Genomic DNA, 19,908 nt, shown 5'->3' on the forward strand with positions numbered 1-19,908 from the left:
AGAAGGGTCTAGGCCCGAAACGTCAGCCTTCCTGCTCCTCTGATGCTGCTTGGCCTGCTGTGTTCATCCAGCTCTACACCTTGTTATCTCAGATTCTCCAGCATCTGCAGTTCCTTCTATCTCTAACTCAATCTATCAGTTGGTTTATCACAATTAAGTAGCCCATGTTGTTGTCTCATGTTTAGTATGTCATTAAACATTTAAGGGTCATGCTTACGATATCAATACTGTGTTATAGCATGTGACCTGAAGGTATAAAGATCTCATGCTTGATCTCATCTTGGATGACTTGAAGCATGACAATCTAGTGGAAACATGCTCCCTAGTTGTAACCTAATAGCTTGATATTAGCCCTGACACCTATCTGTCTGAAGTGTGTAATGTTTCTACATAATAGTTAGTTACAATAAACATCTGTTGGATTCTTCAATCTCACAATATCCATGTTCAGTTTATGTTAAGGATGATAATATAACTGTTGCTACATCAGGTAAAACACCCTGTTAGAAATAAACACACACAATGATAGCTGCAGTAACCATCTTTAAAATAATCTAATACCTTTTTAGCAAATGTTTGGAAAATGAGTTGAAAACTAACTCGACAAAAGCTCTGGATAACAAAGAATTCGAACAAAGGGAGAGTTGCTCACTCTTAAGCAACAACAATTTTTGTGAGTACAGATAGATGTGCAGATTTGTAGTAAAGCATTAATGGCCAAGAAAAAACAGTTTATTTTGACCAGAACATAAGTTCTTTCACAATAAAGATTGTTTCAACTAAAATAAAATAGCTGACGTCTGCTTTTGAGCTGGGATACAAAGCCAGTGTAATGCAATATAGAAGCCTAGAACGCTCTGTTCCTGACAGTTGATACATAAGTAACAGTCTCTTATGACATTAGCTGCTAAGTCTTTGTTATGAAGGGAGAAACAGTTTTCATTTCCACCGCCACAAAGTCAGGATACTCAGCTTAAATGTTTTTAAGGCTGAATCACAGATCGCAGAAACCTCATTATGGATTGGGCACCCAGTGATACCCTTACTGAATTAGAGCTGTTCAAACAATGTTTGCAGCTCAATTTTATTGACAAAATTATAGAAACATTCTGAGAAAAAGAGCTCTAAAAATGTTGCTTGACATTGACCAGGTGAGGATTGACTGAATTAGCACATCTGATCTTTCTATGGACAAGCAGAAAGATCCAAAAAAAATCTGGATCTATGTAGGAGTTAACTACAGGACTAACAGGATCCAATTCATGTCAAACAAACAGCAAATCCATAATTTATTGACCAGTTCTTCAGACACTGCAGGAACAAAGGGCATATGTGTGATTTTTCTGAAGAACAAGTATCAGAGAGACTCATTGCGTTCGTCATCACTTCTACACCAATTAAAGCCTTTAGGAAGGACCTTTTGGGAAAGACAAAAGGGCCATTTTAATGACATACTACTTGAGGATGGACACAATGAAGCCATAGTGACAGACCAACAATAATTACATGCTTTAGGTGAAGTTAACACTTTTACTATAGTCAGCAAGTGTACCTAACCAACAAAATCGATAACAGATGTTGTTTGTTGCACCTAGCCAAAAGCTGTTCAGCTTTTCTTGATACCTGTAAAACATGTGACACCAAAGGACATTGGACAATTATGCCCAGGAACTCTGGTTCCAAAGGTCAAGTCAAACCTCAGAAGAAAACACAGGTGACCAAAAGACGGTACAATATTGGCAACAAGGAAAATTTTAACAAAGTGCACAAATGCAAACACATCAATCAGGTTTAGAGTCACCAAGTTAATTTCAGAAGATGACCAAGTTTTCCACATCATAAATTTCATACAGCATGTTAATGGTGTAATGTGGTCAGAAATGTTTACAACCATTAATGTCATATATCCTGAAAGGGCAGGACAGCACACAAGAGCTAAAATCCACATGGAAGCTAGTTCCATGATATTACCATTAAGTGTCCTGAAAGACATGGAACTCAGCAAGTGGTGATCCATGGAACAGCCTACACGAGACCATCACAGATTGTACAGTAGACCACTAATTCAGTGCATTGACACTGGAAACAGGCTTCTCTATTGTAACCTAATATTAGCCCAGGCATTTATGTTTGTACATAATAGTTCATTGTAATACATTTCTGTTAGATTTTTTAATACCAGAATATCTAGACCCAGTTTCTTATGCCGTAGGAAATAGCATAAGCTTTGCCACATCAGGTAACACATTCTGTTAAAGGCAAACACACAGGCCCAGAGTACAAATAAATTCAGGTCTCTCAGAAGTTGAAGAATGAGGAACCTTGGACAATGTTAATATCTGTAGGTTATTCCCAACACAAAAGGTTTGGAAACATCACAGTAAAACAAAACCTAGGGTGTAGAAGAGAGGAAAACACATGAGTATTTTAAAATGTGTACAGCCTACAATATTGAAAGTGCATGAATAGGAAGCAGAAACGCGGCAAAGAGATCATGAAAACTCCAGGGCATGTTAGATTGACAAAGAAAACGAAGATGACAGTGGAAGGACAAATCGTGCTAACTAGGTCATCTTAAATTCCTTTTGTCAGTAAATCAACATTATACATTATGACATATGGAGAAAGATAGAAGCAAAGCTCAAATATGAAGCTCAAGGTCAAAGATAGGATCAGCTCCAGGGAGATGACGCATGGAAGTTACATTTATAAAGCTAATTTATGTATATGTTTATGAGCATTGTACATCTTGAATTGTAATATGTAAGTAATGATAGAATTGCAGAAAGGAGTACCATTCAGAAGAAGGATAATTTATCTTAAAATGAAAACTTGGATTGTTTAACATGAATCTACATGGAAATGTTTGTCCATTTACTGAACACTTTCTCTTTGTAGAGGCATAATATGTTTTTTTTATTCTAGTCCAAAATTTAACATGATTAAATTTACCCAAAATGGCTTGTTACTATTGAAATAATGTTGCTGTTAAGACTGAAGTACGTTGATGTGATAAAGAAAGAAAATAAAGATTTGGATTTATATAACACTTTTCGGCACTTTAGGATGCACAAAGTATTTTACATGGAATATTGGAATATAGGGAGTAGGAATGGAAGTAGCCCATTAGGTCTTTCACATTTGTTTACTCTGCCATTTAATGAGATTGTGGTTGATCTTCTACTTCAAAGCCATTTCCTTCGATGACTTTAATGTCTAGAAATCTATTGATTTCAGTCTTTGCCACATTCAATGACTGCGTTTAAAAACTCTCAAATGAAAAGAATTCTAAAAATTCACCAAGCTCTGAATGAAAAATAATTCTCCTCAGCTCAGTCTTAAATGGTCTGCTCCTTTTTCTGAGACTATATCCCCTGGTTATAGACCCCTATCCAAGAGAAACATCCTTCCTCCATCCATCCTGTCAAGCCCTGAAAGAATTTTGTATGTTTGAATAAGATCACCTCACACTCTTCAAAATTCTAGAGAATACAGACCCAGTTTCCTCAATCCCTCCTTAAGACAATTCTGGGAAACAGCTAGTTGAAACTTGATTGCATTCCTTCTGTAGCAGGTATATCCTTTCTAATGTATGGAGATCAAAATTATACATAATATTCCCAGGTGTGGTTACACCAAGACTAGTAATTGTAGCAAGACGTCTTGTCTCAGATCATAGTGTTTTGCAGTTGTACAGTTGTACAACATGGAAATGGACCCTTTGGTCCAACTCTTCCATGCTGACCAGATATCCTAAATTCATTTAGTCCCATTTGCCAGCATTTGACCCATATCCCTCTAAATCCTTCATACAACAGCATCAATCTAGTGTCAAACTCAAGTAAACCAGATCGGTAGACACTGACAGATTTCCAGATTTTCTTGATCGTTGAGATTTGGCTTTGAGATAGGAAGTGGACAAATGGTGAAAATGGTGATGAGTAATAACAATGTTAAACACTACAAATACAGTAAACCTCTTATTATCTGGCACCTATGGGACTGCCGATTGATCAAATATTCTGGATAATCAAAAAGTCCGCATAATCAAAAACACGTGCTAAGTAATAGAAATGTAATGCAGGGGGTATACACAATACTGTTATACTTTATTTACAGCATAAAACACTTAAATAATAATGCAAGTTTGCTTTAAATAAAGCTTACCGGCAAAGAGTCTTCTCACTTGCATTCTCAACTGACTACTTGGATATTGCGGTATTTGAAGAGAAGTTGACTCGAAATTGAATCAACTGTTGATATTTCATATGGCCATTCAATTGAGAAGATAGTATATTTACATTGAGGTAAATAAATTTAAAAGAAACTATAATATTTGGACAGAATAATACAGTAAACTTCACAATATTTTAGGTATATAATTTTTGCTGGATTATCAACAGTGCTGATTAAAACAAAATTTGCTGTACTATGCTGGTAAATACAAGTATACCACTGGAATAATGCAGACCAAGTCTAAAGAAATTTGATGGGGCGGGGGGCATGAAAGATACATGTAACTCATGATGATGTAACTAATCATATGTCTCTGATATTAGTGAAGGAGAAGACTCCAATCTAGAATGAGCAAGTGGACCAGTTCTACACACTGCATGAAAGAGGTGTATTTGATAATCCAATATGTACAGATGTAAATAAAAGAGTGTTACAGTACATAAAGAGTTGAAGAAACTTACTTAGGGATCAAAAGTAAGCAGCCTCAGGGACACTGACATCCATAGCCTGACATACCCTAGACCAGTATCTTAATGTCCAAGTGGTTTAAAGCACAAGTTAAAGGCTCTTGAGTCTTGAATTATTACTTGGAGGCTCAGTTGTGATAGGCAGAAGTGAAGTGATGGACAATATAAACAAGTCGGCTTCTTGAACCAAGCAGAAATGAATAGAAGTGTCTGAGTGAGTGAATGGTAGGAGTGTGGCCCCTTGAACAGGAAGACTGTATCCCAAGATTTTCAATGACCGCAGGAGGGCAAATCAGTTGAGTGCCAAGCTCCATACTCAAACTTCTCCGGCATCCGCACACATGACATTCCTTAGATCAAAATACCATACAGCTCCATTCATTCCTCTCTCACCAGATAGTTCCTCGAATCCCCATTTGAACAGTCAGTGCTGACCTTCACCATCGTCTTTGTGCACTCTCGTTGACTCTCCATAACTGAAGTCCTCTCCTCTCCATGCAGTTTATTGCCTGTTTTTCTCTCCTTGCAGTAGAGGAGAGTGCAGGACAGCAAGGAGGAGAAGGCAATATGGATTATGGTTCCTGCGATTGCCACTTTGTCAATCATTGGCACTGGAAAAGACATCTTGGCTGTAGATGTCAGCAACATTCTACCATGAAAGCCTGAGCCCCTCGAGGCACTGGTACTCATGTTAAGGGAGTTAAAACTGTGTTGGGAGCCTCACCCCCTTCAATCTGATAATCTGCGCCCATTCCCTTTGTCCTGTGGTGTAGGATGTGGCAGAGGAGTAGACAGGTGGTACTGCTGCTAATGTTGCTATTGCAATTCCAACTGCTGATGATTTTGGTGTTGCTGGTTCACTGATTTCTCATCAGAAGTACAAGGTAGAGTTCTAGAAACTGTTCCCATGCTGTGGTTAAGGATGGTAGGGAAACCAAGACAGCTGAATTGACTTCCAAGAAGTTGGAAATCAAACTAGAAAACAGACTCTCAGAAGAATTAAAACAGTGCTGAAGAAGTGAACAATAGTCATGGGATTTGAAACATTAACTCTGTTTCCCTCCCTGCAAATGTTGGCAGACATGCTGAGTTTCTTCAGCATTGTCTGTTTCTGCTTGAGCTATGCAGGATCCACAGTATGTTCCTCTTACTCAAGAGAATTGCTGTGAGCACCAGCCTCTCAGCTAGACAAGGCTGCAACTATTCAGTTTCATATGGTTCAAGGTTTCCCAGACTGTCAGTTTCACTAAATGAGCATTTCTCCCTGTTCTCATCTGATTGACATTCATAGAATCCCTACAGTGTGGAAACAGGCCATACGGCCCAACAAGTCCACACTTCCCCTCCAAAAAGCATCCCACCCCAACTCATTCCCCTGCCCCTCCATTTCCCCATGTCTAACTCACCTGGACACTACAGGCAATTTAGCATGGCCAATCCACCTACCCTGCACATCTTTGGACTGTGGGAGGAAACCGGAGCAAACTCATGCAGACATGGGGAGAATATGCAAACTCCACACAGACAGTCACCCAAGGGTGGAATTGAACCCAGGTTCCTGGCGCTGTGAGGCAGCAGTGCTAACCACTGAGCTACCATGCCACCCATAGCCACTGTGCCGCCCATTCATGCATTCAACAAAGCTCAGGCAAACCATCTGCTGGCCTTTGAAGCCAGAAATCCAGGTTAAAGCTGGCGTTAAATGGAGATTTAAATATTGAAATTATTTATTCATCAGCACCATTGGTATTTCCTGCTGTCTTGCAAGCTCCTGAGTTAAAACCCAGAAGTGGGTAGGATCAGGTCAGGTTTCTAACCCTGTGCCAGTTTTCAGAACTATATTCGCCTTCACCCAAAGCTGAACTTCTCCTTCTCCCTTTCACCTTTGATAGTTAAAATTCTGCTGTGTCTTTTCATGTTTGGAATTCACCGATTCTAACTGCTCATCTTCTTAGAACTTTAAAGACAACTTTCCTGAAGAGCAACCATACAACAACAATTTTTGTTTTGATTTCTTGACCTGCATCAATTAAACATGATTTGGCTGCTTAACATATGCTTCATGCATGTCTAAAAATCTGCAGGTTTATCATTTTGTTGTCAGTCCATGCAAATATGATTAATTCAAACATTATATTTTTCTTGGGATTGAATGTCCAGTTAGATTTTCCACAGCCTCAACATTTCAAATTTGTATCATTTTCAGTATCAGTCTGCCATCTAGTATGTCAAACATATCTTGGAAATATTTTTGCCATAATGCAGAAGTACAGCTCTATTTCACATGATACTGGCAATATCCAAACTCATCGCAGCACGCTCAAATCATATTTCTTTCACTCTGAAGAGAGTGAAGTAAAGTTATCATACAAGTCAAAAGGAAATATATGAGGTCACTGTGAGTGCATAGTAACAAAAGAACTGCATAGTTAGTTGGATATACCTGTAACCGCTTTGGATACAGGTATTGCCTTGCTTAAGAAACACATAGACCGGCAACTAAGACAAATCTGTATAACGTACAGGAATTAATATGCCTCATTTGTATCTCACAATTATAGACCAGAAAATTATTGAGGCACTGGGAGTTTAGAGTGTTGGGTGGAGCACTAGCAAGAGCCACACGCTACCTCTTTCAGAACGATCCATTACTTCACATGTACTCAAGCTGACACTTCGCCTGCGATCAAGGGCTGTGGAGGAGGAAGCCCTGTCAATCAGAAACTGTCAGTCTGAGGTTGACAGCTCTATTGAATGTCTTTACTACTGAGAAGGTTTTGGCTCCTGCTGGTATGACACTTGTGAGGTTTAGAATCATTGCTGGATACCTTGCTACAGGTTAGTAATTGCAGCAGGACAGGTTGTGGGATGGTGGTCATGAAGAGGATGAGGGGGAGGTGGCGAAATTGTTCCCACCCTTCCTGCTGCCAGGTACATTGAAGGGGCACTGAGTTCCTTGAAGGAAGGACAATTCCACACCTCCTGCCTGGCAGCCTATAAGGAACAAGGTTGATACCAGGAACTGTAGAATAAGGCTCTTAACTGGAAATTAGTATTTAAAGATCTCAAAGGCTGGTGGTGCGGAAGGCACCATGAAAAAGGCAGCTTCTGGAACAGAAGGCAGCAATTTCAATGCTTCAGCATGTTCTAGCATTCAATGAGGTCATGTGATCTAACTCCATAAACTCCCCTTTATCCCATAACTGTTGTTAACAAAATATGATCAATCTCAGATTTGATTTGGAAGAATGTTCCAAATTTCCATTACTCTTTGTAAGTAGAAGAGTTTCCTAACTTCACTTTTGAAATGTCTAGCATTTACTTTCAGGTTGAGCCCCCAAATCCTAGCCTTCCACCCTAACAGAAGCTGTTTCTGTCTGTACCAACAGATATATTTATGTAACGCCTTCAATTTATTACGATGTTCCAAGGTGCTTCTCAAATAACTTTATAGAACAAAGCATGACGCCAAGTCACTTAAGGGGATATTAGGTCAGATGGTCTGAAGCACGGTCAAAGACGTAGGCCTTAAGGAGTGTCTTAAATAAGGAAAGTGAGGTAAAGAGGTGGAGATCTGAAGGGAGGAAATTGCAGAGTTTGGAGCCTAGGCTACTGAAAACATATCCACCAAGAGTGAAACATTTAAAATTAGGCATGCACAAGGGACCAGAATTAGAGAGATATCTCAGATGGTTGTGGCATTGAAAAAAATGACAGAGAAAGGGAGAGAAACCATAACGAATTTGAAAACAAGGATGAGAATTTGAAAATCAAGATTTTTTTTTGACTGGGAGCCAATGTATTTCAGCAAGCAATGGTGTGATAAGAATAAGATATGATGTAAGATAAGATATGGACAGTAGATGACCTTAGGTTTGGACGACTTCAGTTCCACTCCAAACGACACACCATTTTGACTTGCAATTATATCAACAAACAATGTCACTGGTCAAAATCCTGGAACTCTCTTACTAACAGCTTTACTGTTATATGTACACCACATGAGCTACCAACAGTAAAGAAAAGGCAGCTCACCACTACCTTTCTAAGGGCAATTAGGGATGAGCAATAAACGCTGGCTCAGCCAGTGATGTTCGCATTCCCTGAATGTACCCTTTGTCATTTTTAAAAAAAAAATCAAAGTAGATGGGCAGCCAGGAGTGCATTGCAATAGCTAAGATGAAACTTATTGGCAAGCTCTTCCAATCAGCTGTCAATGAAGCCTTTCCCCATCTGATGATGCAGCCCATTTCTTCCAGGATCTTCCTATCCCAGCTGAAGCAGAAATGGGCAACACAGCATCTCCAGGGTAGGATCTGTTGGTGTGGTAAAGTCAAGAGCAGGAGATGAAAGGATGTTGCATTTAGGTAAGTTTTTGAAGTTCCACATCTTTTATTGAGTGAGTTTGGGTTAGTGAATGAGTGAGTGGGTGAATAATTGAGTCGGTGGGTAGGTAGTTGAGTTTCAAGTGGGGGCGTTTGATCAGTTTGGCAGTTTGCTGTGTGGTTTGCAGCTTGTTGATGGTGGGGCAGGAGTCAGATGGTTGGGGTGGCCTGATCAGTCTGAGGGACAGTGGGGTCAGGTCACAGGTTTGATGGGTGGTTGAGGGTATTTGAATCAGGTTGGGGAGATTTCATTGGGTATTCAGGGGGTGGTCAGGAGGTCGTCGGGTCATCGTGGTTTGGGTCATTGGGGAGGCTGAGTCTGTCAGATGTGATTTGGGGCATAGTTGCTGAGTTGGCAGTGGATGGTGTTTGAGAGGGAGTCTCAATTATAATGCTCAAACAGGTGTTAGACAAGATATTAAACTATCTAACAATTCCTCAATAAGTGTCCAGATGAGTCTTTATATCTGGCTAAAGTCTTCTTGTAGGTTCCTGGGCAGCAGTAATCTGGCCATCAGAAGTTAAACTTCCCATGCAATTCCCACATATGACTAATGTTAGAATCTCCATAGTGCCCTGACAAACATCTTTCGGTGATCTCGAATCTGGAAAATTTAAGCAAATGTTAATGTTTGCTAATCCTGATTTGCTCTTTTGAAACCTGAAATATTAACATTGTTTCTCTCTCCATAAAGATTGCATGAGCTGCTGTTTACGTTTCAGGTTTCCAGCATCCTCAGTATTTTGCTTTTGTTACCACTTTATTCATTGTTCTAATTTGCTAGAATGGCCTATGCCGGAGTAGACAACAACCTACTGAAATAGCCCCATCCCCTCATTATTACACAGCAGGAATTCAGCTTAATTGCCTCATCTTATTCACCAATAAGTTGGGAACCCGATGTTGTATTTTTCTGACTCACCTTCATGAGCAAACTCCTTCGTTCTTCATTATCTGGTAAGTGACGAATGCTGTGAGGCAGGTACCAGAAGCAGACATTGGTGTGCTGTGGCTGAACAATAGAAATAGCAAAAATGTTCATTCAGGAACCTGAGACTTAAATTAAGCAAAGTGAATAGCAAGCACTTACGTTATTTCACCTAACATATCAGTAAATTATAAACAAACGTTAAGGCTTTTGGATGGTGTTATTCAGTTTCTTATAAACTGTTGCATTGAGAGGAAGTTTTCTCTGTATGACTTAGCAAAAGCCCAAACTGCATTTCATTGCACTGCAAATAATAAAGGGGAGAAAATATTTCTACTGATTATTGTTCTGATTTTCACCTTGATTGTTATTCTGTATCTGAGAAACAGAGGATGAGGATCAGAGGTTTAGATCTGTTGTGCTCTGACTTTTTATCTTAATTCATGCTTAATGTGAATCTGACCCTTGCACTGGATTCTAGTGACTCTTAGTTGGATTGTAACTCAGCTTCTTATGTTTGGCTGTCACTCTTATTGTTGTAATTGATCAGTGCTTTTTTATGAGAGTTTATAGCACAAATTATGATTCTGTGATGCTGGTGTGTTGTCTCAAGAGATACTGTTTACACATCTAGTGAGCTCACAACTCCTATCGTTCTAAATTGGTATTCCAGTTAACTGTTCGAGCAAGAAACAGTAATTATATCTTTCTCTTCAGAGCTGTAATTGTTCCTGACTTCTAGATCCAACAGTAAGGACACATGACCAATAATGAATGGCAAGTCGCTCTTAATTTCGTAAATACTGTCATGCCGATGCTGAATTACTTGGCTTTGTCTTATATCAAAACAATTATTGATATGATAACCTTCTTCTCCCACCTCTTGGAGGTGATCCAGCAGGATCAGAAGGCTGTAAACAGCTCTTTGGAGTCAGAGATAGTTCAGAGGAAACAAGCAGATTGCCTAGCTCAGGGGCTGCTCAATGAAGTTGACAGTAGCTTGGAGGGATGAGAAGCAGCTTAGATGGTGAAAGGCAGCTCAGAATACTGACAACTGGCGAAAAAAATTTACTCTATTCAGTCAAAATACAACATCACAATTACATGGATTCTATGTGAACAGAATGGAAGCAAACTGTATTTGAAATATTTATTTTTCATGTTTGATAGGATTTTGCATGTCCTCCATTTGATTTTAACCATTTCATCGTAGCAACTGAAAAATAAATTTAAACATACTCTTCCATCAAGCACCATTTCGAATCCTTCTTTGTTCCTTATCTTATTGTACAAGTAATCTGAAAGCTCCAAACACTTGTCAATCTGTGCCTCAAATCCCATAGTACCCTATAAGAAAGACAAAAGTTCAGTTTGCCTTTATCATGGTGCAAACACTTTTTTAAATCATCAAGCAACTTTGGAAGTTAAATGTACTTTGCTTTTCTTTGATGGTTCTTTTTGTATCAATGACTATTCACAGTCAAGTGAGGATGAGGCAGATGGCCAGGGAGGGTGTTTGAGCAGTTCTCAGAACTGGACCAGTCTCATTCAGAAAGTGAGTGGCAGAGATTAAAGCTAACTCTCTGTTACACTGTGACTGCTCTTTACTCACCACTTCCTCAAAGTAATTCCATTCAGAATTTCACCAGATGCGGTACCTTAGATTCACTTAACTCCCAGGATCCCTTCCCACTTCCCCTTTGGTCCAGCCTGGAAACTGCTGACAACCTCACAAGGATTTTCTGTTTGAGATGCTATTGTGGAATTCAGTGCACAAGCCACCCACAATCACAATCTTCACAAAGTTGTCTCATCGTCAATTATAGTATCACATTTTCATCTGTGGTTTTATGCTCTGTGCTATCTTAAGACCATAAGACTGTAAGACATAGAAGCAGAAATTAGGCCATTCAGTCTATAGAGTCTGCTCCGCCATTTAATCATGGCTGATAAGTTTCTCAACCCCATTCTCCCGCTTTCTCCCCATAACCCTTGATCCCCTTGACAATTAAGAACCTATCTATCTCCATCTTAAATATACTCAATGACCTGGCCTTCATAGCCTTCTGTGGCAATGAGTTCCTTTGATTCACCACCCTCTGGCTGAAGAAGTTTCTACTTATCTCCATTCTAAAAGATCCTCCCTTTACTCTAAGGCTGTGCCCTCGGGTCCTAGTCTCTCCTATCAATGGAAACATCTTCCCAACATCCAAACTGTCCAGGCCATTCAATATTGTGTAAGTTTCAATTAGACCCTCCCCTCATCCTTATAAACTCCATTGAGTATAGATCCAGAGTCCTCAAACATTCCTCATATGTTAAGCTTTTCATTCCTGGGACCATTCTCATGAACCTCCTCTGAACCTGCTCCAAGACCAGCACATCTTTACTGAGATATGGGGCCCAAAACTGCGCACAATACTCCAAATGTGGCCTGACCAGAGCCTTATAAAACCTCAGAAATACATCCCTGCTTTTATATTCAAGTCCTCTCAAAATAAATGCCAAAGTTGCATTTGCCTTCCTAACTAATGACTCAACCTGCAAGTTTACCTTGAGAAAATTCTGGACTAGAACTCCCAAGTCTCTTTGCATTTCAGACTTCTGAATTTTCTCCCTGTTTAGAAAATAGTCCATACCTCTATTCTTCTTAGCAAAATGCATGACCTCACACTTTCCCACATTTTACTCCATCTGCCACTTCTTTGCCCACTCTCCTAAACTGTCCAAATCCTTCTGTAGCCTCCCCGCATCCTCAATACTACCTGTCCCTCCACCCATCTTTGTATCATCTGCAAACTTAGCCAGAATGCCCACAGTTCCTTCATCTAAATCATTAACGTATACAGTGAAAAGTTGTGGTCCCAAAACTGACCCTTGCAGAACACCACTTGTCATTGGCTGCCATCCTGAGAAAGACCCTTTTATCCCCACTCTCTGCTTTCTGCCAGACAGCCAATCTTCTATCCATGCTAGTACCTTGCCTCTCACACCATGGGCCCTTATCTTACTCAGCCTCCTGTGCAGCATCTTGTCAAAAGCCTTCTTGAAGTCCAGGTAGATAACATTTATTGGCACTCTTTGATCTAACCTGCTCGTTACTTCCTCAAAGAATTCTAGCAGATTTGTCAGGCATGACCTCCCCTTGATGAAACCATGCTGACTTTGTCCTATTTTACCATACACTTCCAAGTATTCAGAAATCTCATCCTTCACAATGGACTCCAAAATCTAACCCACAAGGTTAGGCTAATCAGCCTGTAATTTTCCATCTTTTGCCTTACTCCCTTTTTAAACAGAGGTGTCACGTTAGCAATTTTCCAGTCCTCTGGGACCCTCCTTGACTCTAATGATTTCTGAAAGATCACCACTAACGCTTCCACTATTTCTTCAGCTATAATCCTTTAGAACTCTTGGGTGTAGTCCATCTGGTCCAGGTGATTTATCCACCTTCAGGCCATTCAGTTTTTCTAGCACCTTCTCCTTGGGGATAGCCACCATACTTAGCTCTGCCCCCTCACTCTCTCGAATTTTTGGGATATTACTCGTTTCTTCCACTGTGAAGACTGACACAAAGTAGTTATTCAGTTCCTCAGACATTTCCTTGTTCTCCACTACTGTCTCTCCACCATCACTTTCCAGTGGTCCAATGTCCACTTTTGCCTCTCTTTTGCCCTTTAAATAATTAAAGAAACTCTTACAGTCCTCCTTTATATTAATGATTAGCTTAGCCTCATATTTAATGTTCTCTCTCCTTATTTCTTTTTATGTTGCCCTCTGCTGGTCTTTGTAAGCTTCCCAATCCTCTGGTTTCCCACTGCCCTTCGCCACATTATATGCTTTCTCTTTTGCTTTTATGATATCCCTGACTTCCCTAGTCAGCCATGTTTGCCTCATCGTCCCTGTACCATGCTTCTTTTTCCTAGGCATGAATTTTTGCTGTGTTTCCTGAATTACACCTAAAAACTCCTGCCATTGCTATTTTACTGTCATTCCTGCTAGGCTCCTCTTCCAGTCAATTCTGCCCACATCCTCCCTCAAGCCTCTGTAGTTGCCTTTATTCAGCTGTAATACCATTACCTCTGATTCTATCTTCTCCCTCTCAAGTTGCAGAGTAAATTCGACCACTGTCTCCTAACATTTCCTTCACCTTAAGCTCCCTTATCAAGTCTGCCTCATTGCACAACACTAAATCCATTGTTGCCTGTTCCCTAGTGGGCTCCACCACAAGCTGCTCGAAAAAGCCATTTTGTAGACCTTCCACAAATTCCTTTTCTTGCAACCCACTACCAACCTGATTTTCCCAGTCCACCTGCATATTGAAATCCCCCATGATCACCGTAACTTTGCCTTTCTTACACACCTTTTCTATCACCTGGTGTATCTTGCGCCCCAGCTCCTGACAACTGTTTGGAGGCCTGTATATAATTCCAACTATGGTTTTTTTACCTTTGCGGTTTGTCAATTCTACCCACACAGATTCTACACCATTTGACCCTACTTCGTTTCTTACCATTGATTTAATTTCATTTCTTACTAATAAGGCAACTCCACCCCCTCTGCCCATCTGCCTGTCTTTGATAGGGTGTATATCCTTGGATATTCAGCTCCCAATCCTGATCCCCTTGCAGCCACGTCTCCATGATGCCCACCACTTCATACCTGCCAATTTCGATCTGCGCCACAAGCTCATTTACCTTCTTTCTTGTACCGCGTGCATTCAGATATAACACCTTCTGTCCCGTATTAACCGTCCCTCTTCTCATTGTCACTCGTTTATCCAGTGTGCTTGAAGTTTGATTCCTAACCCTTTCCAAACACTCTGTCCTATTTGTGTCTGTGTCGGAGACTTTAATAAACTCGCTAGAGTTCTCCTTTCCTGTCATTTTTTTCATATTTTTCCACACAGTGGAATCTACCCCTACAGATGTTAGCCTGTTGTTTTGTTCCCCACTGAGGAAGTTTTACCCTTCCTTCCCCCCCCATTTTCTAGTGTAAAGTCCTGTTGACCAGCCTATTTTCCCTTTCGCAAGAACATTGGTCCCAGCTTGGTTCAGGTGGATACTGTCCCAGCGATACAGATCCCTCCTGTTCCAATACTGATGCCAGTGCCCCATGAAAAGGAACCCCTCTTTCCTGCACCACTCCTTTAGCCACTTGTTTACTTCCCTTATTCTCGTGTCCTTATGCCAATTAGCACGTGGCTCGGGCAGTAACCTGGAGATTATAACCCTTGAGGACCTGCTCTTTAATTTTGTTCCTAGCTCCTGATAATCCCTGAACAGGCCCTCCTTCCTAGTCTTGCCTATGTTGTTTTTTCCGACATGGACCACAACAACTGGATCCTCCCCCACCCTCTCCAATATCCTTTTAAGCTGGTCAGAGATATCCCTTATCCTGACACCAGGCAGGCAACCCATCATATGGGACTCTTGATCCTGCTTACAAAGGATTCCTTCTATTCCCTGATTATAGAATCCCCTACAACTACCACTTGTCTTTTTGCTCCCTGCTCTTGAATGGCCTCCTGTACCACGGTGCAGTGGTCAGTTGGCTCATCCTCCCTGCAGCCCTTTTCCTCATCCACACAGGGAGCAAGTACCTTGTACCTGTTGGACAAGGTCAAGACCTGAGGCTCCTCTGTTCCTGAATGCAAGATCCCTCTACCTGCCTCGCCTGCAGAAGTGACAGTGATGTGAATGAAGATTGCTGTGGCAAGTGGCATGGGAATCATGCTCTCCCACAGTCTTAGTGCTCTCTCAGTATGTCCTGCCCAACTCATTGAGATTAAAGTATCCATGCCAGTTGAGCTTGCTCTATTATGAGAGATCTGTTCACTGTGGGACAGGCATGTGCAGCATTCAACGCATAACACTGCTAGTGGGCGAGGTGGAAGGGGCTGATGTCCTTTATACACTGACACATCAAACCTGTTAGTGTTTTACACGCTAAATTCATAAAATACCGGCTTCAGAAAAATGAACATGAAAAGTCCAAAACAAATACGTTGTCACAATCCGTGCCCACTCCATTATTTATCTAAGGAATGTATAATTAACAAGAAATTACTAATTGAAATGCCTACCTTAGCTCTCCACATCAGCCACAATTTAAAAATATCGACATGTCGCCCACACTGTAATGCCTTATCTCCAGTATCGTAGGACAAATCATATTGCTTATCAGGTTGGAAAAGGTAGCAAGCATTCATCTGATTACAATTCTGCAGCAGTCCCTGCAAAGGATCAAACAAGTGTGAATATGAATTGTGCCAATTACACCTCATGGAAGAAAACAAAATCCACGATATTTATATGAATGAGATCATGAAAGGAATACATAAAAGTTTTAACTCTAGAGGCAGTGAACTGTATACTAACTCTCCTGTTCTTAAATTGGCATCCCTTTATTCTGAGACTATGCCCTTTGGTCCTAGACTCTCCCATAAAGGGAAACATCCTCTCAGCACTTAACCTCTCAAGCCCCTTAAGAATCCTACATGTTTCAATGAGATCACCTGTCATTCTTCTAAACTCCAGTGAGTCCCAACCTGTTTAGTATTTGCTCATATGATAATCCCTCTATACTGGGGATAAACCTAATGAACTAAGTGTCAATATATGTTATAAATAATTGAGGCCTTAGCACAGAACCCCATTCTTTTCAGTTTGCCAATCTGAAAATAATCTATTTATCTGAACTCCCTGTTCACCATTCATTGGACAGTTCTCTGTTCATGTTAATACTTCACATCATACCATGAACTCTTATCTTGAAAGTGACCTTTGTTGTGGCATCTTTTGGAAATCCTTATGGAAATCCAAATCCACTTTGCCTGGTGGCTCCCCTTTATCTGCCCTCCATGTTACATTCTCAGAAGTTTCAAGAGGCAATTGGGCATGGAGTTAACAAGGACTAATTTGCATGGTTACAGGGAAAAAGCTAATAAGTGAGATTAAATTGGACAGTTCTTATAAAACTGTAATTGTTCCCTTGACAGCAGACACAAAGTTTACTTGCCATCTCTTTGGACTTTCTGAGCCCTCAAGATCATCCTTTGAGTGGCAGGTGACTGTTCTAATTAATGGAGTCATACTGGGACTTCTGAAAAACTCATTTCTGTAGCAGCTTCTCATTTCACTGGATTCTGAAAGCAAAGTGTGAGCTTAAGAATTTCAGGACTGCCATTTTTACTGAAATATGATTACATAGGCAATCATAAGACAGGAGCACGCAGAACCGACAGCTGTCATTCATTGTGCCTTGTTTAAGTGACCCAATTTATAGATACACCAAGAATTAGGACATTTTGTGGTGGGGTGGTGGTATCCCTAACTCTGAGTTAGAAACTCTGGGTCCAAGTCCCACCTCAGGACCTGATGACTTTGAGTGATGTGTTGTAACAGAGCAAAACATGTTGATTACCAATCTGGTGTCGTGTGATTTCTGACTTTGTCCACCCCCGTCCAACACCGGCACCTCCACATCATGATTACCAATCTATATGTCCTCCCAGCCTACCTTTGGCAGATGGTAAGAGCAGGAGAGTTGCTTGATCATTCTGAACCATGTGGTAGTTGTGGTGCAGCAGTGTAATGATAAGAGATGCCACATACTGAACCATCATATACCAAGAGCAAGTAACAGCTGACTTTTTGACATGGAGTAACATTATACTCGGGTCCTTTGCTTATTTAGCCAATGCCGTTGAACGTTTCACATGCATTTTCAGGTAGATTGCTGAATAATCATGAATGGAAAGCCCAGGTTTATATTCTCCAAGTTTGCCTTGAACTAGCTGGAGGCTTCTATCATTGTCTTGAGCGAGATCACCAATGACTATGCTGAGCAGAGAATGTGGTGCACAGTCCTGCATGTAATGCAGGTTCATTCAGAGTGCTATTAAGAAAGGAGCTACAGGTTTTTGACTCTTAGTCTGAAAATTCTAGATATTGTTAACCAAATCTGAGAACATCCTCATCTGCATATATATGTAAACTATGCTTAAAACTTACAACTGCAATATTGAGCCATGAAAATAACCCTTACCTCCTCCCTAACGAGTAAAGCAGAACATTGAAGTGGAACTCCCATCATTTTGTGTGGATTCCATGTGACAGAATTGCCCCTGGAAGTCAAAGTATCAACTGTATTTACTCATGAAATCATCCAGAGGAGAGCAGATAATGCAGAGCCCCCATTTTGTACGTGAAAAACTGTTGGAGACTGTTGTGTGAATGTGGAGGGATCAAGGGAAGAGGTGACGGGTCAACCTATATTTAATCACCTAAGGCCTTTTAATGTGATATTAAGCAGGCCTGAGCAACTCAGCTGTCTGACAGTATTGCAAAGTTGCTATCATATGCTAATCAGAATTATATCCTAGGAATAGGATCGTTGGTAAAATTAAGGTGTGTGAAGGAAATGATAATTTACTGGGACTACATAGGAACCACCAGAAGACGCTCAAGAAATTCCAGGAAAATGCATCCACTATATCATGATTGGAGATGGGGTAGGATGCTTGCTTGATATCTACAGCTAGTTGGTAGAAACCTCAAATCCAAATTTGGATCAGGTCCTCAGATTGGCCTGAGCCAAGAGTCAGATTGAATGCTTTGTGGATTTTGCATCTGTCTTCAATGCAAGTTGAATTTCTCAATAAATGTGATGTTATTTTTAAAGCTTATGTTTCTTAATTGATTTTATTCTTATACAGAATGCAAGCATCACTGGCAAGGCCAATGTTTGTTGCCCATTCCCAGTTGTTCTAGAGAAGGTGGTGGTGCACAGTCCATGTGATACAGGTACATGCATAGTGCCATTGTGAAAGGAGCACCAGGCTTTTGACTCTGATCCTGAAAATTCTAGATATTGTTAACCAAATTATGCATTTTCATTCACCATATGCCTCTTATCAGTTCTAACTAGGTTTAGGAATTGGCTGATAATAAACCTCAGAAGGAGTGACAAGGGGGAATATTTTTCCATTGAAATATGGGTGAGCCATAAAGGACTCTGACATACCATAGGGTTACTGTTACAATAATTCTCAAATTAGTGTTTCACTTTTAGACAAACTACACCTCCCACTGTTACCATTTAATCGAGATGTCATACAGTGTAAGTCACACAATGTTAGACTTATCTAACGAAGATATCCATTAAGCCACTTCCAAATGTGTAGAGGCTAACAGCAACTCACTGAGGCTTCTTATAAACCCATAACCTTTACGACCTTGAAGGTCAATGACAGCAGGCGCATTGGAATATCACCATCTGTATGTTTGCCTTCAAGACACACTCCTTCCTGACTTGGAACCATATTACTAGCACCGTGGGTGCATTCACAACAGATGGATTGCAACAGCTCAATAGAGTCAGCTCCCAAAAGCCTTCTCAAGGGTAATTTGTGATAAGCAACAAATACTGGCCCTTTGTAATAAAGAGGTCAGGATAATGGCGTCGGTAATGCACCAGATTTTAGGGCACCATCAAATCCAAAAATAAAATTAATCACACCGAGTAAATTCTTTTAGCCTGCAGGGACAGCAATGTGAAGGTTAATTAGAAGCACATTCAGTTACAAAATACTTATAGACGTCAGGGAGTTGCATATAAAAATTGGGAGTTGAGTGTAGTGTTAAGGATTTGATAGTGTTTTGGACTTAAGGTGTTGTTTTAACCAGGGGCCTGAGAGAGGAGACTTTCCCAATGGGCCAAACCTCCCAGAATAAGAGCCAGAGCCAAATAAGGCCAGTACTGCTGGCTCCACAAGAAACTACACACCCTGTTCCAGGTTCCATCCTTCCTTAGACAACAAGGTGCAGGGCTGGATGAACACAGCAGGCCAAGCAGCATCATAGGAGCAGAGAGGCTGACGTTTCGGGC

The 19,908-nt window shown here is 40.6% G+C and overlaps 1 protein-coding gene across 1 annotated transcript in view; it reads right to left on the reverse strand.

Annotated features, from left to right (window-relative positions):
• gad2 (glutamate decarboxylase 2) overlaps positions 1–19,908 on the reverse strand; it is a 131,218-nt gene that overhangs the window by 850 nt on the left and 110,460 nt on the right. Inside the window, exons 12-15 of the mRNA XM_020525646.2 lie at positions 18,067–18,145; positions 16,103–16,252; positions 11,257–11,364; positions 10,012–10,101 (exon numbers count right to left, since the gene is read on the reverse strand). Of these exons, the coding sequence (XP_020381235.1) occupies positions 10,012–10,101; positions 11,257–11,364; positions 16,103–16,252; positions 18,067–18,145 (427 nt within the window). The remainder of the gene's footprint in view (positions 1–10,011; positions 10,102–11,256; positions 11,365–16,102; positions 16,253–18,066; positions 18,146–19,908) is intronic.

Source organism: Rhincodon typus, chromosome 2, assembly GCF_021869965.1.
Source record: "Rhincodon typus isolate 14 chromosome 2, sRhiTyp1.1, whole genome shotgun sequence".
Taxonomy (NCBI): domain Eukaryota; kingdom Metazoa; phylum Chordata; class Chondrichthyes; order Orectolobiformes; family Rhincodontidae; genus Rhincodon; species Rhincodon typus.